General features: G+C 42.1%; 1 protein-coding gene across 2 annotated transcripts in view; it reads right to left on the bottom strand.

The window, feature by feature from the left end:
* KCNK2 (potassium two pore domain channel subfamily K member 2) overlaps window positions 1-18,528 on the bottom strand; it is a 528,695-nt gene that overhangs the window by 129,997 nt on the left and 380,170 nt on the right. For both annotated transcript variants that reach the window (XM_078649782.1, XM_078649781.1), the window contains exon 5: window positions 16,344-16,530. In XM_078649782.1, coding sequence (XP_078505908.1) covers window positions 16,344-16,530 — 187 coding nt within the window. The remainder of the gene's footprint in view (window positions 1-16,343; window positions 16,531-18,528) is intronic.

The raw sequence follows: 18,528 nt of genomic DNA, 5'->3' as shown, positions 1-18,528 counted from the left end.
AAATTCTACTGTTATCTTAAGCACACCACAGTCCAAATACATTTGAGAGAATTATGGGCAGTAGCATATGTTAAAATGGAAAAGCCTTGTTTGCATTTAAATAGAATTTATAATGCAGCCAATAGTTCTAGTTTTGGTTTGAACAGAGCCATTTCCCACATTTTGTATGAGAAAGACAAAAACAAAATTGAACTGCAATACCAATTGCAACTAGCTTTTCACACGCATGCCCCTATTACAATTTCCAATTAACTATTAATCTGAGAGAAAACGCCTTTCAACAAAAGTTCAACCATTTCCAAAAGAATCCTATAATTAAAGCATCCTTGTAGAAGGAATGGATGTTTATGGGGAAATGATGTTTTGCTACTGCTTACTCAAAGACGTTTTCCATGCAATACCGACTTTAGTGATGGTTTGACAAAATCAGTAAATTTTCTAGGCAGGGATTCAAGCTATCAATAACCCTATTCCTCTTACACAAATGAGACAATAACCTAGACTAGGACTGTTCAAAATTTGTCCGGGACGACCATGCATAACAAAAATGTATGTGTCTGCCTGTAACGCAACTGGTGCTCGTGTAAAGCGCTCTGACACCGGATACCTTGGGGTCAGGTTCGCGCTATATAAAACTCCGTAAGAAAAAAAAAATCCAGGCAGAATTGGCACGACATACACCTAAGATAGTGTGTACACAAAACTGATCTAAGTTAAACTCATTTACCTTTAATTGGCATTAAGCATTGCAGCATGGATTCGGCCCTTGTGAACTCTCCTGCTACCATTTATTAATTTGTAATTCTGCTGTTCTAAAAAGTTGAAAAGACATAAGGGACGTTCGAACCCAAATGCTAGTGTTAAAGACCCCATTCACAAACTTAAATTTACATGAGTAAATTTACTCAAGTATAGATCTATTCCTACATGTAGGTGTATTAAGCTACACTTTTTTAAATTGACTAGGTCAAGGTGTAAGCTTACGTCTCCATCCTCTCCAAACAGGCGGTGGAGACTCATAATACCTCATTTAGGAATGCAAAGTTGCCATTAGTAACTTGTCACCTTTTGATGGCGATCACCACTGGGGTGTACATCTCCCCATGGGAAAGTATAAGGACATTTATTGGGATTCCTATGAAGATGATTTGAAATATTTTAATGTATTACATATAATTTAAAAAACAAAAGCATATTTACAGAACATAAACTTTGCAATGTAATTGACAATTAAATAATGCATGGATGTATTGATGCACAATTGTTCACAGTCAAAGCAGTTATTGCACCATCTACACATGCTAGACATCCTTTTGTGGATATCTTAAATGCGTAAAGTTATAGTCATTTTCAGCCCTAAATGTGGGTTTTCTATTCTAAATGGTGTTTTTCGGACCGGGGACTTCAAATTTTCTTAGTCTGGCTGCCTTTCTCCAATGCTTAGTTGTGCCCAATATAACAACCCTGCATTGGGGAAAACGAAAAGCACATTACATTCTCAGTAGTGCACCTGGAAACATGAGCCTTCTGCAACTTTCTAAATCTAATACTAGGAACACATGTGCATTGTTAAAACATATAAATCTGCACTCAGGAATAGGAGTACCCTCCCTCATATTTTTATGTATGCATACCTCCTCTTTTGAATTTCTTGCTCACTGTATGACCCCATACAATCTCTGTTATGCTCATAATATGTTGCATAATAAAGAGCAACAAGCCAAGTCAATAACTATAGACACATTTACTACCACCTCTACTCTGATCCACCCTAGACTTCCTTATTACGTTTTAAAGGAGACACCAGCCACGAAATTGTGTTGTACGGCAAGCACACTGATGTACCAAGGGGTATGTGTTTTGTTCTATGCAAAAAGGCAATTGCATAAATACATTTAAAAAACCACATACTTTACAAGTATGTTTGGCGCCCCACTAAGGTATATTAAAAAAGCCTGCTATCCTGGGAGGAGCTAAACCCCAAAAAATTGCAAAAAGTTCAAATCAACCATTTTACCTGAATCACCCTTTAGGCATTTATCAACATTTGGAATTTATGTTTGACCACAATACGAATAACAAAAAAGTGGGGAAAAATATTTGCAACAGCTCAAAAAAGTTTCACCCTGCTAATACAAATGTTAACCTTTCCATTAAAGCCATCTTAGTATCTCACTCAGGCCAGAGAGGTTGAGTGAGGATCTTTGTATTAACATAAAGATACTTATTGGGAAAGTAATAAAGAATTAAAGAACAGGATGAGGAGAGAAAAAATGGAGACTTTTGATTTGGGAAGGGGTTGAGGAACGGAATTAAAGAGGAGTTTTTGTTGACATTTTACATCAGACATCGCAAGATTAGGAATAAAGCTCTGATACAGAGATGCATATGGACAGCATACCGAGCAGGCACTAGCCGCCCGAATAATAGAATAAAACTGGAATTTTCTGCTGTAATAACAGATGCTCAATGCTGCTACTTCGTCAAACACCTGCCACATTTGGTTATTCTACATTATTTTTCAGAGACGATTTGCCTAAATAGACAGACGAGACAGTATTAATTGTGCAATTTCATTTACTCCTTTAAATCTTTGGGAGTAGCTCTTCTTTCTTGGATAGTCTAGGGGATTTATTTCCTTAAATTTGATTCTGAATCTTGATACAGATAGGAGATTCTGCCAATACAAAAAAAGACCCCAAGATTGACCCGGATAGTTCTTAACCTATTTTACTGTTGACTGTATGTAGCAAGCACTTTGGGTAACTAATCCTGTGAGAACATCTAGCTTGAAAAAAACTGAAAGCTGAAAAATTTTACTCAAGAATTATCCCATCCCATCATAATTTGCCAAACTGAGCTAGGGGGCATCTGCCTTTGGGTCACATGATGCTAAACACAAGTCACAAACCCAGGCACACACAGTAGCAGCACTGGTTTCCACGAATGACATAACCACCGGGTGGATCCATATATTCATCTAGTCAGCACCCGGAAAACGCATTGCCCGACCCTATTAGCCAAAGTTGGCACAATGTTTTGGATGAAAGTTTGGATGGATGCAGGTTGCAACCTCGCCCTTCGGTATTTAATATGTTAGTTCACATTTGTTTCATTTGTTATGGCACATCAGCCAGATTACGAACCCACAAGAACCCAGCAATAATACACCCCCACTCTCTTTCTACATGGTTCCGCTTAAATGTGACAGACTAGCTCCCAAGACGTGACAGCTACCAGAACCTACTCCACCACTTCTATGACAGTCATTAACGTATGCACATGGAATGTCCGGGGATTCTACACACCTTCCCGTAGATACTCAATATACTCATACCTTAAAAGCCACTAGGCCCAAATAGTCCTTCTACAGGAAACACACCTCACAACTCCTGAAATAGCAAACCTGCAGAGGAGATGGCGAGGGCAGTTCCATGCTACCAGATACTCAGCCTTCGCTTGGGAAGCACTGATCTGGATCAGACCAGGCACCCCCTTTCAAACTGAGGAATCAGTGATAGACACAGAAGGGTGGTATATTCTTGTTAAGGGCCATCTGGATGGCAGACAAATACTATTAGTCACCCAACAAAGACCAGACATCATACTTAGATACATTGACTGGCAGACGTTCTAACTGGTGTGGAATACCCTGGTTGTTGGGTGATGACTTCAATTGTGTGTTGGATGTAACTCTTGACTGTTCCTTTTCCCCACCTCGCTAACACACCCATAAAAATAGCCATGAGGGCATTAAATGCCTGGATGGCAACCTGGCAGTTCATAGACGTCTGGAGACAAAGAAATCATACGGACAGGTTATACTCCTACTACTCGAGCTCCAATAGGCTACATGTTAAGTTGGGCAGGCTGCTCTGCACGAAAGAGATCCTAACGGTAGTGAACAAGACTGAATACTTGGGCAGGACCCTTTCAGATCATAACCCATAATTCCTGCAAGTGTCATGGGACACTGCCCATGCAGCCCTCCCCAGGTGGTGCTTACAACCTGAGACACTAGAAGATAAACCATTTCGCGAAGCTCTCAACACAGAAACCATTAATTACTTTAATGACAACACAAACACTGCCTCCTCATTCCTAACAGAGTGGGACGCCTTCAAAGTGGTAATAGGGGGCCACTACCTAAAAACACAAATAGGTTTGAGTAAAGTAATAGAAACAGACAACAGGAAGGTGGAAGATGGGCTACTCCACCTAGAATCTCAAGTGATAGAAGACCCCCTATTGAGACCACACCTCAAATAGAAAAGAACAGAGCATCACAAGTTGCTGGAGAGATTGAGATGCCTCAATCATAAGTCACACTTAGCAGGCATTCACAGTGCTGCAGACAGGGCAGGACGCCTAATTGCATGGCTTATCAGACAAGAGGATGCCCAGACGCCCATAACAGCGATCTGAGCTTCAGATAACACACTACTAAACACACAAAAAGAAATACACTCTGAATTTACAAGACATTACGCAGAGTTCATAAATCCACTACCACTGCATCGCCTAAGGAGATCCAACAAGTCCTTGCAGAAATTGCTCACCCCCAATCAACGATTAGAGTTGGATGCACCGGTCATCCCCAAAGAAATCCTAGCAAGTATACATGCTCCTGGTACAGGAACGTACCCTGGCCTGGATGGCCTGCCGCTCTAATTTTACAAAGCATATGCTACACAGCTTGTGCCTCAGCTAAAAACAGTATACGACGCAGCACTGTCAGCCTCCACACTTATGGCATCACAACAAGAGGCATTACTAATATCTCTTCCTAAACCAGACAGGGGTCCATCGCAACTGGGTTCATACAGACAGTTGGGACTTCTCAACACCGATCATATATTTTTGGCTAGGGTAATCTCGGCTAGGCTGGCACTGCTGGTACAGTCATTGGTGCATCTGGACCATAATATATGGAGATTCTTCTGGCTCCAAGAATATGCAACACATGTTTGGCCCAGCTTGGACTGCTTGGTCCTAGACCCTGAGGAGGTCTTTAGCTCTCTCCAATGGCCCTATCTATTCTCGGTCCTCCGCCAATACGGTTTCGGAGTAACTTTTCGAACCTTGTGAGGCTGCTATACATGTAGCCTCTCATCCGGATCCGCACAGGATGACAAATATCAGGGAGCTTTCCAATAGGCAGTGGAACTAGACAGGGGTCCCCCATTTTTCCTTTACTATTTTCATTGGCTATGGAACCACTTGCGGCACATTTATGCAGGAGGGGTAATGACTGGGGCATTTGCCTAGGTGATGGTCTACACATGGTGTCCTTATAAGCAGATGACCTACTACTATATATAAGGGGCATTGACAATGTGACGGACACCATAGTGGAGATTTTGCAGTGATTCGCTGGGTTGTCTGGCCTGAAGGTGAATTGGAATAATTCATGCCTCTATCCTTTTAAACATGAAGTGGAGGACCCAGGGCTTACGGTCAATGGTGTGTCTATTAAGTGGCATCCCTCATCCTTCTGGTACTTAGGTATACACATATATCACTCTGCAAGAGACATCCTCGATGGCAATCTCACCAGAGCCATATCATCCATCTGCTCCCAAATAAAATTTTGGAATACGCTGCCGATAAACTTCATGGGCAGAATAACCATGTCCAAAATGGTGATACTGCCAAGACTCTTGTTTTACTTCACAAATCCGCCCTTATACGTTCAGGCTAAAACTTTCTGTGAATTGGAACAATTCCATAGAGACTTCATTTGGAACAAGAGTAGCTCTATGGAAGCTATATGCGCCAATGAAAAAGGGGGCCTGGCAGTTCCCAATATGGAACTATACTACTTAGCTGTGCAAGTACAACAGGAGACAAAATGGCTGTCAGGACTGCAATTAGCTGACATGGCCACTGTACAACCACCCTGGTTGTTAACCAGGATCTGCCACTTGTCTCATCCCATCGCCAAGACCCCTACCTACCCCGACGCTGACCTCACTAGCCCTGGCTCCCCACTGCTACAGATGTAGCCTGTATCTCATCCGGCAAAGGACCCCCTATGCACCCGTGCTACTCCTTCTTGGTACCCTGAGTGGAGTGGGTACCTCAAGCAGTGTGCTAGAACCCAAGCATGCTGCTGGGGTACAGACGCTGGGGGACATATACGAAGATGAAACAGTATTATCATTTGACAAGTTAGCTCAAGACACAGACATGCCATAGGGCCAATCTACATTATGCAACTGTATGATATCTGCTCTGACAACGACCTGGGGGGACATGAGCATTGAGCCCCAATCCCATTTAGTAACACAATACCTGCATGTTATGGGAAAGGGCTACCTTGCAGTGCATAGGCTAATGGAAGCAGTACTAACTCACACATTAAGACCTCTAGAGACACTGCGCACCAACTGGGAGGTAAACGGAGGTAGGCCCTGGGAGGAAAAGGCGTGGGGCACGATACTGGCAAACGCTACACAAATTCAGCGGAATGCAAAATTCTGCATCCTTCAGTTTTTGTTATCATTCATAGAACCTATTTATCACCAGACAAAATAAGCAGATACTTTCAACTAACAACGGCAGCTTGCCCCCATTGTGATCAGGTCTGAGCTGACCTTCTTCATATGTTGTGGTCCTGTCCTCTATTACACAGATATTGGCAAGAGGTCGAGACCTGCTTGTCAGAGTGCACGGGCGGCCCACGACTCCAAACATGGGTGGAGTGCATACTAGGTGTGTTCCCCAGGTAAAAAAAAAAGCACAAAGTCACAACCAGATTTATAGATCTAGGCCTAATAGCAGCTAAAAGACAGATCACCCGGAGATGGAAGAATAAACATCCTCCCTTACCAGAGTGCTGGAAGTAGTATCTCCTGGTGTGGACCGAGGCTAATAGCGTAGCTCCGCACAAAGACCCCATAATACAGTACTGGGACACTATATTGGTGACATTACAAAATACGGGGCCAATGCAGGATGGGATAGCATCACATGACAGAGACTGAAGAAGAGATAATCAGTGGTTGCAAACAGACAGTATCAAAGCAGGCATCTAGCCTAGGGTTGCCACAAACCTACTTTGAGAAAAACATGGAGAGGACTGACGCATAAGCAAAAATAACTCATGACTTTGAGACATGAGGAGAAAAGCCAAAAAGGGATGGGAGAGGGTTAAACACAGTAGTAGATGCTTAAATGGCAAATAAGTTGTTTTATTGTGTTGAGTAGTTGAATAGTAAACAGAATCAGAATTGCATTGCAAATATCCAAGTAAAGTAAGCACATCATTACATGGGCTACACATATAGAGCGAGCCCAAACCAGTAATTTACTGTTAGAACCCAAATATGTGAACTATGTTACCGACATTCTTTCGTTATCTGTTAGTTATAAAGTATCAAATAAGAAATGCACAAGTCGAAATAATGGAAATGTAATCTGCCATATGTTGGCACTGATAATTGTGAATTCACACATTGTATTTCACAAGAAAACTATAAAATGCAAATAAAAAGATTTAAAAATAAATAAATAAAGGAGATAACTGAATCTTGTGCAATTATTTAGTGGTTGAACCTCTGGACTACTCAGGAAAGCCTTTTTTTTAACTTTAATCTTTAAATTTGTTTAAAGTATATCACTACCAAAAAAGAGTTTCCAAGCCCTAAGCAGAGCTAGACAGGACATCTCAAGTGAGGAGAGCAGTTAGGTAAGACAAGTTTTGAGAAGCCTACAGAAATGTCCCTCGTTAGGGCAGCTCCACAGTTGCAAAGGAAGGGATTTCGGCAGCTTGGCAGCCTAATATTGAAAAAACACCCACCTGCTCTGGTCCTGCTGTATCTAGGGGTCCGGGGCAGCAGAAAACATGAGTGATGAAGCTGTCTGGTATGACATTAATGACAAATTAAGTGTCAGAGGTAAGTATGGCCAGAATTGGACATGTCTCTGTAGGTGAAGCAGAGTGCCTTTAATTGAATACACCTAACAGTTGGGAACCAATTAAGGGGTCCAAAGAATGCCAGAGATATGGGCTCTGCCCTAGGCAGGTAACCAAGAATGTGATTCTGAATCACATGAATACTGTGGAACAGGGCCTTGTTGATCCCTAATAAAGCACATTACCATAGTCTAGGCAAAAGATGACAAAAGCCTAAACTATGTTCTTTGAGTAGCTATGGGAATCATCCAAAGGAGCCTCTATGACCAAAACATCAGGCAGGCACAGCATTGATCAGGAACACAAATTTGAGCTGGTTGTCAATCCAAAAAAAGAGACTTTCTACCACCTCAGGAGTAACCGGCACAGGGGTGAACTCCCCTGGCCACCATTAGGATCACAATAGGTTACGTTGGTAGCCTACCATTAAGATTTTCGTCTTATTGCCATTCAGTTTTAACAGTTGCTGTCCATGCATTTGGCGACTGCTTGAAGGCAGGTGTTAAGCTGCAAAGTTCCTTTGTCTGCGGCAGGTGATAAGTTGATGATAAACTGTGTATCATCAACATACAAGAAGATGAAAGGCGAAAAGTATGTGTGATGTCAGTGAGGAGTTGAACTTAGTTATTAAAGAACATCGGGCTCAAAGATGACCTCTGGGGAATACCACAGTGGATAGGCCGCACTGTTGAAGTAAAGGTTTTAGAGGTAACTTGAAATGTCATTTCAGCTAGAAAGGAATAAAATCACTACAGGGCAATGCCTGTGATGGTGCATTCCTTGAGTCTACCGAGGTTTGTGGAATGATATAATGTCAAAAGCAGCACTCAGGTCCAATGAAGCCTTGAGTGTGTCAGTGGCCACAAGGTGAGCGGACTCATTGCTGTGGCAGGGATGGAAACCTGATTGAGAAGGATGTAATAGATGGTTGGATTTTAGATAAAGAGAAGGAGTGACCTAGAGATGAGACGGTAGATTGTGGGGAAACAGAAGATTTGGTTGAAAGGTGAAGGGAAGACTGTGGGAGGAAGAGGGGGCTGGAGAATAATTACGGAAGAAGAGCAGAGAGTAAACCGTGGTGACCCGAAGGGAGAGTGAAGAAGCTTAGAATAAATAATTGAACACACGAAGGGAGAAATGACAAGGTGGTGAATTAGATGGTAACAGGGTATTTAAAATGTTACACTAAGGACATATTAGAATGGCACTTATGGATTATGTGCAATACAAAAACGATAGCGTTTAAAAGGAATTGGAGTACATGGTTTTAAAAGTTGGTTGCTAATATATGTTTCATTGTTATTTACAGCATGTTCCCTGACGAAGGACCAAATGGGTCCGAAATGCATTGGATAAATAAACAAACTGCTTGAAAGGAACCATGCTTTAGTACGTGTTTTTGGTTGAGAGGTTTGGATGGCCCGCCATTACATGAGAAACCTGGGAAATTCGCATTTGCCTTGCATGAGGAGGAGTTTGAGAAAGATAACTAAAAGCAAAGTGATCGTGCAGCGCATTACATAAGGATTAAGATATGGAGCGAAAAAGTTTTAGATGAAATAAAGGAAGCAGATGCATTGTTGAAAATGAGGCTGTCGCCACTGAGGTGGGGTTAAAGGAATGCCCCACTATTTTGGTGTTTATGTTTAACACGTGCAGTGTGGGCTTGGCACGAAAAACAGTGAGCACGCCACTCGGAAAAAATTGGGTTTAAAAGGACAAGTAAAATATGGTTGAAAAACGGTGTGCAACCCGTTTCTTATGTGAAATTGTCGAATTTAGCCCCCAGGGGTTAGCACCCAGCAAAAAAATTGTACTTTCTAAAAGAAACAAAGAGGACACATCGCACACTTCATGCGAGGCGGAAAATCTTGGTTCACCTAGCAAGTCTGTTTTGAAAAATAGTCAGTTGGAGATGTGAAATAATTACTTAATGTTGGACATATGACCTATTCACTGTGGACAATTTATTTATTAATGTCTTAATGAGACAGTATGTGCTGCAGAGGCCTGGTCACGCTGGAGTAGTGGCAAAATATATTCCGGTGTTTTATTATGTTAATATAGGGGATTATGGGAGATGTAGTTTTTCCTTAGAGCGTTCATCCAATCAGGTGTAAATTAGTGGGTATAATGAATGGACGGGTCACAGTCATGATGGCGGGAGTTTTTGTATTAAGAAAAGGGGGAGTAACGAAGAAAGGAGCGCTTCTATTTTCAAAAAAGAGAGGAGGATGTTTGCAGTCAAGCAGGTATGCTGAACGCGAAAAGCTGAGAGATAAGAAAGAGGGAGGTTAAAGAGAAGGAGTGACCTAGAGATGAGACGGTAGATTGTGGGGAAACAGAAGATTTGGTTGAAAGGTGAAGGGAAGACTGTGGGAGGAAGAGGGGGCTGGGGAATAATTACGGAAGAAGAGCAGAGAGTAAACCGTGGTGACCCGAAGGGAGAGTGAAGAAGCTTAGAATAAATAATTGAACACACGAAGGGAGAAATGACAAGGTGGTGAATTAGATGGTAACAGGGTATTTAAAATGTTACACTAAGGACATATTAGAATGGCACTTTTGGATTATGTGCAGTACAAAAACGATAGAGTTTAAAATGAATTGGAGTCCATGGTTTTAAAAGTTGGTTGCTAATATATGTTTCATTGTTATTTACAGTATGATCCCTGACGAAGGACCAGATGGGTCCGAAATTCATTGGATAAATAAACAAACTGCTTGAAAGGAACCATGCTTTAGTACGTGTTTTTGGTTGAGAGGTTCGGATGGCCCGCCATTACATGAGAAACCTGGGAAATTCGCATTTGCCTTGCATGAGGAGGAGTTTGAGAAAGATAACTAAAAGCAAAGAGATCGTGCAGCGCATTACATAAGGATTAAGATATGGAGTGAAAAAGTTTCAGATGAAATAAAGGAAGCAGATGCATTGTTGAAAATGAGGCTGTCGCCACTGAAGTGGGGTTAAAGGAATGCCCCACTATTTTGGTGTTTGTATTTTAGATATGCTCATAGCTGCATTTTAATATGCTTTTCGCGCTTGTTGGCAAAAACTGTAAGAAGGATGATCGGCCTATAATATTCAAGTTTGAAGGAGTCCAGTGAGGGTATCTTTAAAGGAGGGAAGACCATGGCATGCTTTCATGGCTGTAATTAAAGACATATTTAGCAGGTTGGTGATGGCTGAGAGAATGACTGAGCTAGCTTAGAAGAACATACCCCTCCCGAAGGGCTGTTCTCGTGCAGGCAATGTCATTTTCAGGCTGTATGTGATTTAACCCCTCGGATTACTGACCAAATTCAATATAACACTACACATATGGTCACTGAAACCATTCAGGGTGGGAAGAATCTGTTATGTAATATAAGGTCTCTACCCAAACACTACATCGAGGTTTGGGACCTTATTTCTACACATGAACCTGACCTGTGTTTTCTCACAGAGACATGGCTCAAACCCCACTCTATCCCTGTCATTACTCTTGGGATCCCGGAAGGGTATAAAATCATTAGATTGGATCGACCTAAGAAAGCAGGAGGGGGCATAGCGATCGTGCATAAAAGCAGCATTGCTGTTTCTATTGTAGATCAATGTTGCAACTCTGCTTTTGAAATGATGGTTTTTAAAATTGGTACGTCTGCCAAGTATAGCAGGACATCGATTCTGCCCTACTTAAATACGAACTTGCCATTCACACTGCGGTAGAACAGATTGCCCCACTTAAAATATTTAAAAGCCGTACTGCGAAAAAACAGGAATTCTGGTTTTCTGAAGAGTTGCGGTGGCTTAAGCGGACCGCCAGGAAATATGAGAAAGTCTGGAGAAAGTCGCACCTGGAGGTGGATAAAACTAACTACCAGATGGCAATAGGCACCTACCATAAAGCCATCCGAGCTGCACGTAAGAGCTATGTTACCTCACAATTGAAGGCGGCAGGTAATACTCCTAAAGTGCTATATCAAATTGTAAACACCTTTCTAAAACCGGTGGCGTGTGAAAGTGCGGACATGTCGTCCCAACAACTATGTGACGACATCTCAGGTTTTTTCACTGATAAGATTGACGTTATCTATGAAAAAATTGAGGCATCTATTCCACCTATAAATAATCATGGCATTCACACGCCGGTACAAGCAGTAGGTGCCAATCCTGACATATTCCTTAAATTTCCGAATATCACCCTCTTAGAGGTAGAGATATTGATCGATAACATCAAAAGTGGGAGCCCTTCAGATCTATTACCAGCGAGATCAATGGGAGTGGTGGGGAGAGTGCTTGGTCCGGAAATTCAGAGCCTGGTGAACCTCTCACTAAATACGGGACGTGTCCCACGAGAGTGCAAAAAGGCTCTAGTTAGACCTATTCGGAAGAACATCGCCGTTCCATGGACCAATCTGTCCAATCTTAGACCCATCTCCCTGCTGCCTTTTTTGGGTAAAATCATCGAAAAGCATATTAATAAGCATCTGTCTAACTTCCTGGAACAATCTGGAAGCCTTGATCCTTCACAGTCTGGTTTCAGGCCGAAATATAGTACAGAAACGGCCCTGCTGTCGATAACTGATGATCTCCGTATGTACCAGGACAGGGGTATTTCTGTTATCCTGGTGCTACTGGATTTATCGGCAGCGTTCAATACTATTTCTCATAAGATCTTGATCGAATGACTGACTGTGAATGGACTGGGTGGCAAGGCGCTGGACTGGATAAAGAGCTTTCTCTTCGACCGCACCCAATGTGTCACCATGGGTGAATTTCGGTCGGATGAGGTTAAGATCACCAAGGGGGTGCCACAGGGCTCATGTTTGAGCCCTACTCTTTTTAACACCTATGTGGCCCTCTTGGCAGATATAACGAGAGCTTTTGGTTTCTGTCCAGTGTCTCATGCTGACGATACCCAGCTGCTTTTTCCATTTAAATCTTTGACCCCGGAGGTTAAACAATCTTTCTCCGAGGGGATGAAAGCAGTATCCCAGTGGATGTCCTCCAACTTTCTTCAATGCAATGTTGGTAAGACTGAGGTGATGCTTTTCGGTGAGGCCAAGATACTATGGTCCCCTGATTGGTGGCCATTAGATCTGGGGCCAGTTCCCGAACCAAAACAAGTAATCAAGAACCTTGGGGTGCGCTTGGAGCCGGAGTTGACAATGAAACAACATGGAAACAATACGGTGGGGTCCTGTTTTCATGTGATAGGACTCCTCCGTAAGATATTCCCGCTCCTTCCGGATTCCATTAGAAGGACTTTGGTTCAGGCTCTAGTGATCAGCCGACTCGATTACTGTAATGGTCTCCTGGTGTCTGCCAATGAAGAGGTGTTGGACCGACTGCAGGTGATACAGAACACCGCAGCCAGGCTGGTCCTCAATGCTCCCCCTAGGTCTCCTTCCAAACCTCTGTTGGAAAAACTTCATTGGTTATCTGTCCGCCAAAGAGTGAAATTCAAGACATGCTGTATAGTACATAAAGGACTACATGACCTAGGACCTTTCTATCTGGCAAATAAATTTGTTCCATATGTTCCCATACAGACCATTAGGTCAAGTGATCAGCTGCTGCTAAGGGTACCCAAGATTAGCAGGACCAGACTGGGCGGCAAGGCTTTGTCAGTGGTGGGCCCTATTTTGTGGAACAGTCTTCCTCTCCAACTAAGACAGTGTTCTGATCATTTTGCTTTCAGAAAACAACTGAAAACTTTTATGTTTCAGGTCTAATTAGTTAGGTTATAAGGTAGTCAAATATCAGTTAAATGTGAGTTTTGGTCTTGTACTATTATTATTGTCCTGGCTCTTGCTTCTGTTGTCTCTGAGCGCGGAGATACTCCTTTGGGAGTTTATTCAAGCGCTTTATAAACCCGCAAATAAATAAATAAATAAATAAACAAGAGAGTACTTGTTCCAGTGGAGAGCCCGACTTGATGTGACAGATCTTGTCCTAAGGGGCACTGAGGATCATCCAAATGCAAATTAAGATTGTCCAATATGTTTAAATTAGCATATTTCAAGGTAAACAGAGAAATAGCATTTGCCAAAGCTGAACAGAAACTCTGTGACCAGTCCCAGGGAACAGTAAATAAAGGAGCCAGATAGAGAAAAATTACAAGACCCAAGGAAAAAATGATGGCTTCACTGTCAGGCAATCAGACATGTAAAAGTGGGTTTACAGATAAGTGCCACACCACAGCGCAATCTTGTTTAGCAATGCAAAACCCAGCAGGAAGGGCGACTAGTACATCAGGTGCAGAGCCAATCGTAAGCCGCGTCTCTGCAAGAGGCATCTAAGTTGTGATTATTACTGGAGTCAAATTAATGTTTAGGAAGAGATTGACAATTGAGACTAGCTAAATTATAAGTAGTGACGTGTTAAGTCATGGAAAGAGAGTCAGTAATCTGTGTGCATTGGTGGGTTTCCGCAACAAATTTAAAATGACAATGCCAACAATACTTAGTAGTATCAGAAGGTTGGAAGCTGTTGTTACAGTCTCTCTCTCTCTCCCTCTCGCTAGGTCAGGGGATACATGTGGTACGAGGAAATTAGGTCTCCGGCAAAGAAACAGTGAGACAGAAAGGGCTCTGCTGCCAGTAGAGCACCTGCTCCTCTCATTGGCTAAACATCTCAGAGATTAGACAACACGTGGAGGAGGAGGGTTCTAGAAGGATCACCCAGTCAGCACAGGTCATAGCTTGGGGCGAGCCTAATACTCATCCTTAGCTGGTGCTTCTGGTGTTTTTCTTAGAGCCTGCCAGCCAACAAAGCTACCTCTCTGAGACACATTGGGCATGCATGATGGTGCAATATGCGAGTCACCCAACACACATGCCTAATGTGTTCCTGTGTCCTGCTCTGCTACTCTACTACCTGCAGAGCAGGCATTGGGAGAACAACACACACATCGGTCAGTCTCCTCCTCTTCCCTCCTCCATGGCTGGAGGGGCAATGCCCTAAACGCCCCCATGGAAAAGCTGCCCCTGCTTGGCGCAAAACTCAGATTCTGGGATAAACAAGGCACCAATACTGTGGCAAAGTGGTTTTTTTCACCCAATTTTTCTAGGGAAGTCATAAGGAGACTGTTAGCAATTAAGGAATATATGATGAGCTGATGAAAAACACTATAAGGTCATATAGGCCCTGATGGGGGAGCAAACATGTGATTTTCCACTCAAACTGCGTTCACACTAGTTTTTTGCTCCAATATACCACTGCTTTGAGCTGGTCGTAGAAGAGGGCACGCTAAGTAGAACATCTGTAAAGGAGATCACTGAAATAGAAATAATGCATAAAAACAGATCTAGATGCCAGTAATGCATTTATTTCACAGTTTGTGCAAACAACAGACACAATCTTAGCAGAACAGCACAATTGGGAACTATGTAGCTCAGTTTTTGCAACTAACGCTTTTGAGACATGGTATACCTGACCCCCAAGACACCTTAAACATTTATTTAAATACAAAACTGTGAACAATGATTTTTCCTGCTGCAAATAGCACTGATCGATGTAGAACAAAGTAAAGTAAAATAACACGTACTAAATGTACTTAAGATATTTTAATGATTGGGCAAAAAAAAATTGTTAGGATCACAAGCTATATCTCTTTTATTCAAATGAAAAATGGAAAAAAAAATCAATGCCTAAAATGCAACTCTTTGAATAGAGTTATTGATACCTGCACACATTCATGTATTGGAATGTGGGAGCAAAAAGAAGATTTAGTTAACAGACCTGCGCAAGTAGATTACCTGGAATTATACCAAGAGTAGGGCATTATAACACCAGAATGAAATGTTATCTTTCAGTCGGTAAATAGCTGCAGCAATACGTGTCTGTGCGCAGATGTTTTTGCATTTTTTCCTTGGCTAAGTGTGTCCGGGGAAACCCTCAAAGCTGGAGGTTTTACAGCAAACACTCTCGTGTCCAGCCAAAGCAGGATTATTTGGAAACTGGAAATGAGAAACACTGCATGCCCTGTGCTTTCCTACAATGAGTCCATGGTAAAAATTCAATTATTCACAAGGAAACTATATAATCCTAACTCTACCCATCCAATAACTAGTTGACAGCAGCGGTCCGTGAAGGTGAGCGGGGTGGAGCGGGGAGGGGGGATGTTGACAGATGATGAAATAGGAATTAATTTTTTATTACAATTTCGCTATTCCATCATCTGTTGACTTCTCGCCATTCCGTACCCGCCCGCCCCACCGCCCCACAACGCTTACCTGCAAGGACCGCCGATGCTAGTGGAACCATCTGTGGAGAAATAACAGACTCAACAGTATCATGGTCCATAAATAAGAATCTCTAGATTTTAGTGTGGATCTAATGTGGTAAGAAAGAGGGGGAGGCCTTGTATGCTTTGCCAATGCGCTAACGCCTCCCTTCGTAATGACAGCACATGTACATGCATTGGAGATGAGCTCTTACCTGCAACATAATCCCCAAATCCAATGGTGGTTAGAGTAATGACCACAAAATAAATTGCATCTAATGTATTCCAGCCTTCTATGTTCTTGAAAATGACTGAAGGAATGGCAACAAACAGTACACAGCCAAATAAAATGAATATAACTGTTGATATGATCCGAATTTTCGTTTGGCTCACATTCCATTTCTGCAAAGAAAACAAACAGAACACCATCATGAAGGGAGATGTTTTTATAAAGTGTAAATTTAGAACAACAATGCAAATGATTATAGTTTGTCAGCAGGACTCAGTTTTACTATTATTAGGAAAATACAACCCCTTAACAGAAGTAGGTTTATTTATTGACACAAGTCACCACAAAACACCATGAGAAAAATCCTGTATCCCGACGAGACCGGAAAATTGTTATTTTCTTTGGCTTTTTACACTTGAAACAACAAGCTAAAGCATTTGGCTCATATATGACAAGCTGTGATAAGTTGCATTCAACGTATTGCCTGATTCAGTTAGATCTATCAGAGAAAAGATTTGTGATGTACTACAAACATTTACTTACTACATTCCAACCTTGTGATTCTCAAAGAGTGGACTATCACAGTGCTGCATGTCTATAGGTCACTGAAAAGTGTAAAGGAGCAGAAACGGATGCAGATTTCTTTGCACTTGTAGGTGACACCTAGAGAATGTTACTAGAAGAGAGTTAAGGGTAGTCAGGGAAATGTAATGCAATTAGAACAGCAACCATATCATCATCACTTCGTGGGCATTTACCCACTTTTGCAATGACTTTCTCACTTATAGAGCTACACCTATATGATCTAGAGAAAATAGCATGGGAAATCTGTGAAGGTCTTTGACAATCTCATCTTTTCACTACTTCTAGAATGCATTTTTTAAAAGATTAAACTACAAAACTAAATTTGATCTGTCTTTCAAATTGATATTGCTTTGACAGCAATTTAAACTGCGCAGTTCTACAAGTAACCAGTGCTTAATTTGAGCGGTGGTTTCTGGTGCTCAGCACCAGCACATCGCTTTTCATGAGCACCAGTTAAGGACATATACAGATTAAGTGATTTGCCCAGAATCACAGGATGTTGAGTCGACGCCAAGACTCGTACCTGGTTCCCCACCTCCTATATTGACAGCTCTGGCCTTTACGCCACATCCCCCATACACATTCCTGGTTAGTAGCTTTTTCTTTTTTAGGCGGCGCTAACAGGAGAAATGGGCTGGTGCAAGCTGCCTCCGACGAGAGCCCCGACACTTATTTTTTTACAAATTAACCACTGCAAATAACTTTATTTTTTTATTTTTCTGGTAGCTGGGGGTAACGCCTGGCACTTCAGTCCTGAGCTCAATCCCACGAGACCCAACTGCATACTTAAGTTCCTACTTTATGTTCTCCCTCCACAATAATTTGGTGGTACGTTCCTACTTCTGTTGAATGTACCCGGATCTCTTCTCGGATCTTCTTTTAGATCGGGGGAAAGCCTGCATAAGTTGTCTGAACTACCTCACGTAAAGAAGAAAAAATAATACAGAATTTACATAGAGAGGGTGTTTTGGTTAGCTCCTTTCAACCACTGCTTGTTGGCAGTGGCATTCACATTTTGGATCAGACCACAAGACAGACATTTGGTGTTGGAAGTGTAGGCCACTACGAGGGATGATCTTATGCTTCTCTGAATGAGTCCTCACAGGTATGGATGAGCAGCAAGAGGCAAAGGAGGATGCAAACATGGCACACTCCAGAATTAAACTTCAAGGAAAGACTGAAGTCAGCAACATGACCCTCACAAATTTAGGGTGACTGCTGCTTGTCACCACAACCTTTACCGGCTGACCTCTAGAGATTGCACAGCCAGGTCTGCATGTGCAAGCAGCTGCAGGGCTGGGGACCGATGTAATTGTAAGGAAAGTGTGTCAAGGTGCTCTACCAGTTTCCCTAAGCTCAACTTGGCTTCCTCTCTTCCAATGAGCAAAAACTATTTTTATATGGAACAGGTCATGCCAAAATCAAGAGTAACACATGTTTCCTTTTTGCAGAGGACACTTGTTTGGTCATATTGAGTATGTGTGTGAGTTTATTTTGAAGGTGTTAAAATATTGGTTGGAATGGGGCTGCAAAATGGAATTAGAAAATCTACAGCAGTGGTTCTCAACCTTTTGACTTCTGAGGAC

The sequence above is a fragment of the Lissotriton helveticus genome, chromosome 6 (assembly GCF_964261635.1).
Source record: "Lissotriton helveticus chromosome 6, aLisHel1.1, whole genome shotgun sequence".
NCBI classification, from domain to species: Eukaryota; Metazoa; Chordata; class Amphibia; order Caudata; family Salamandridae; genus Lissotriton; species Lissotriton helveticus.
Note: the sequence above shows the minus strand (reverse complement) of the source record. Positions and strands in the feature narration are given on the sequence as shown.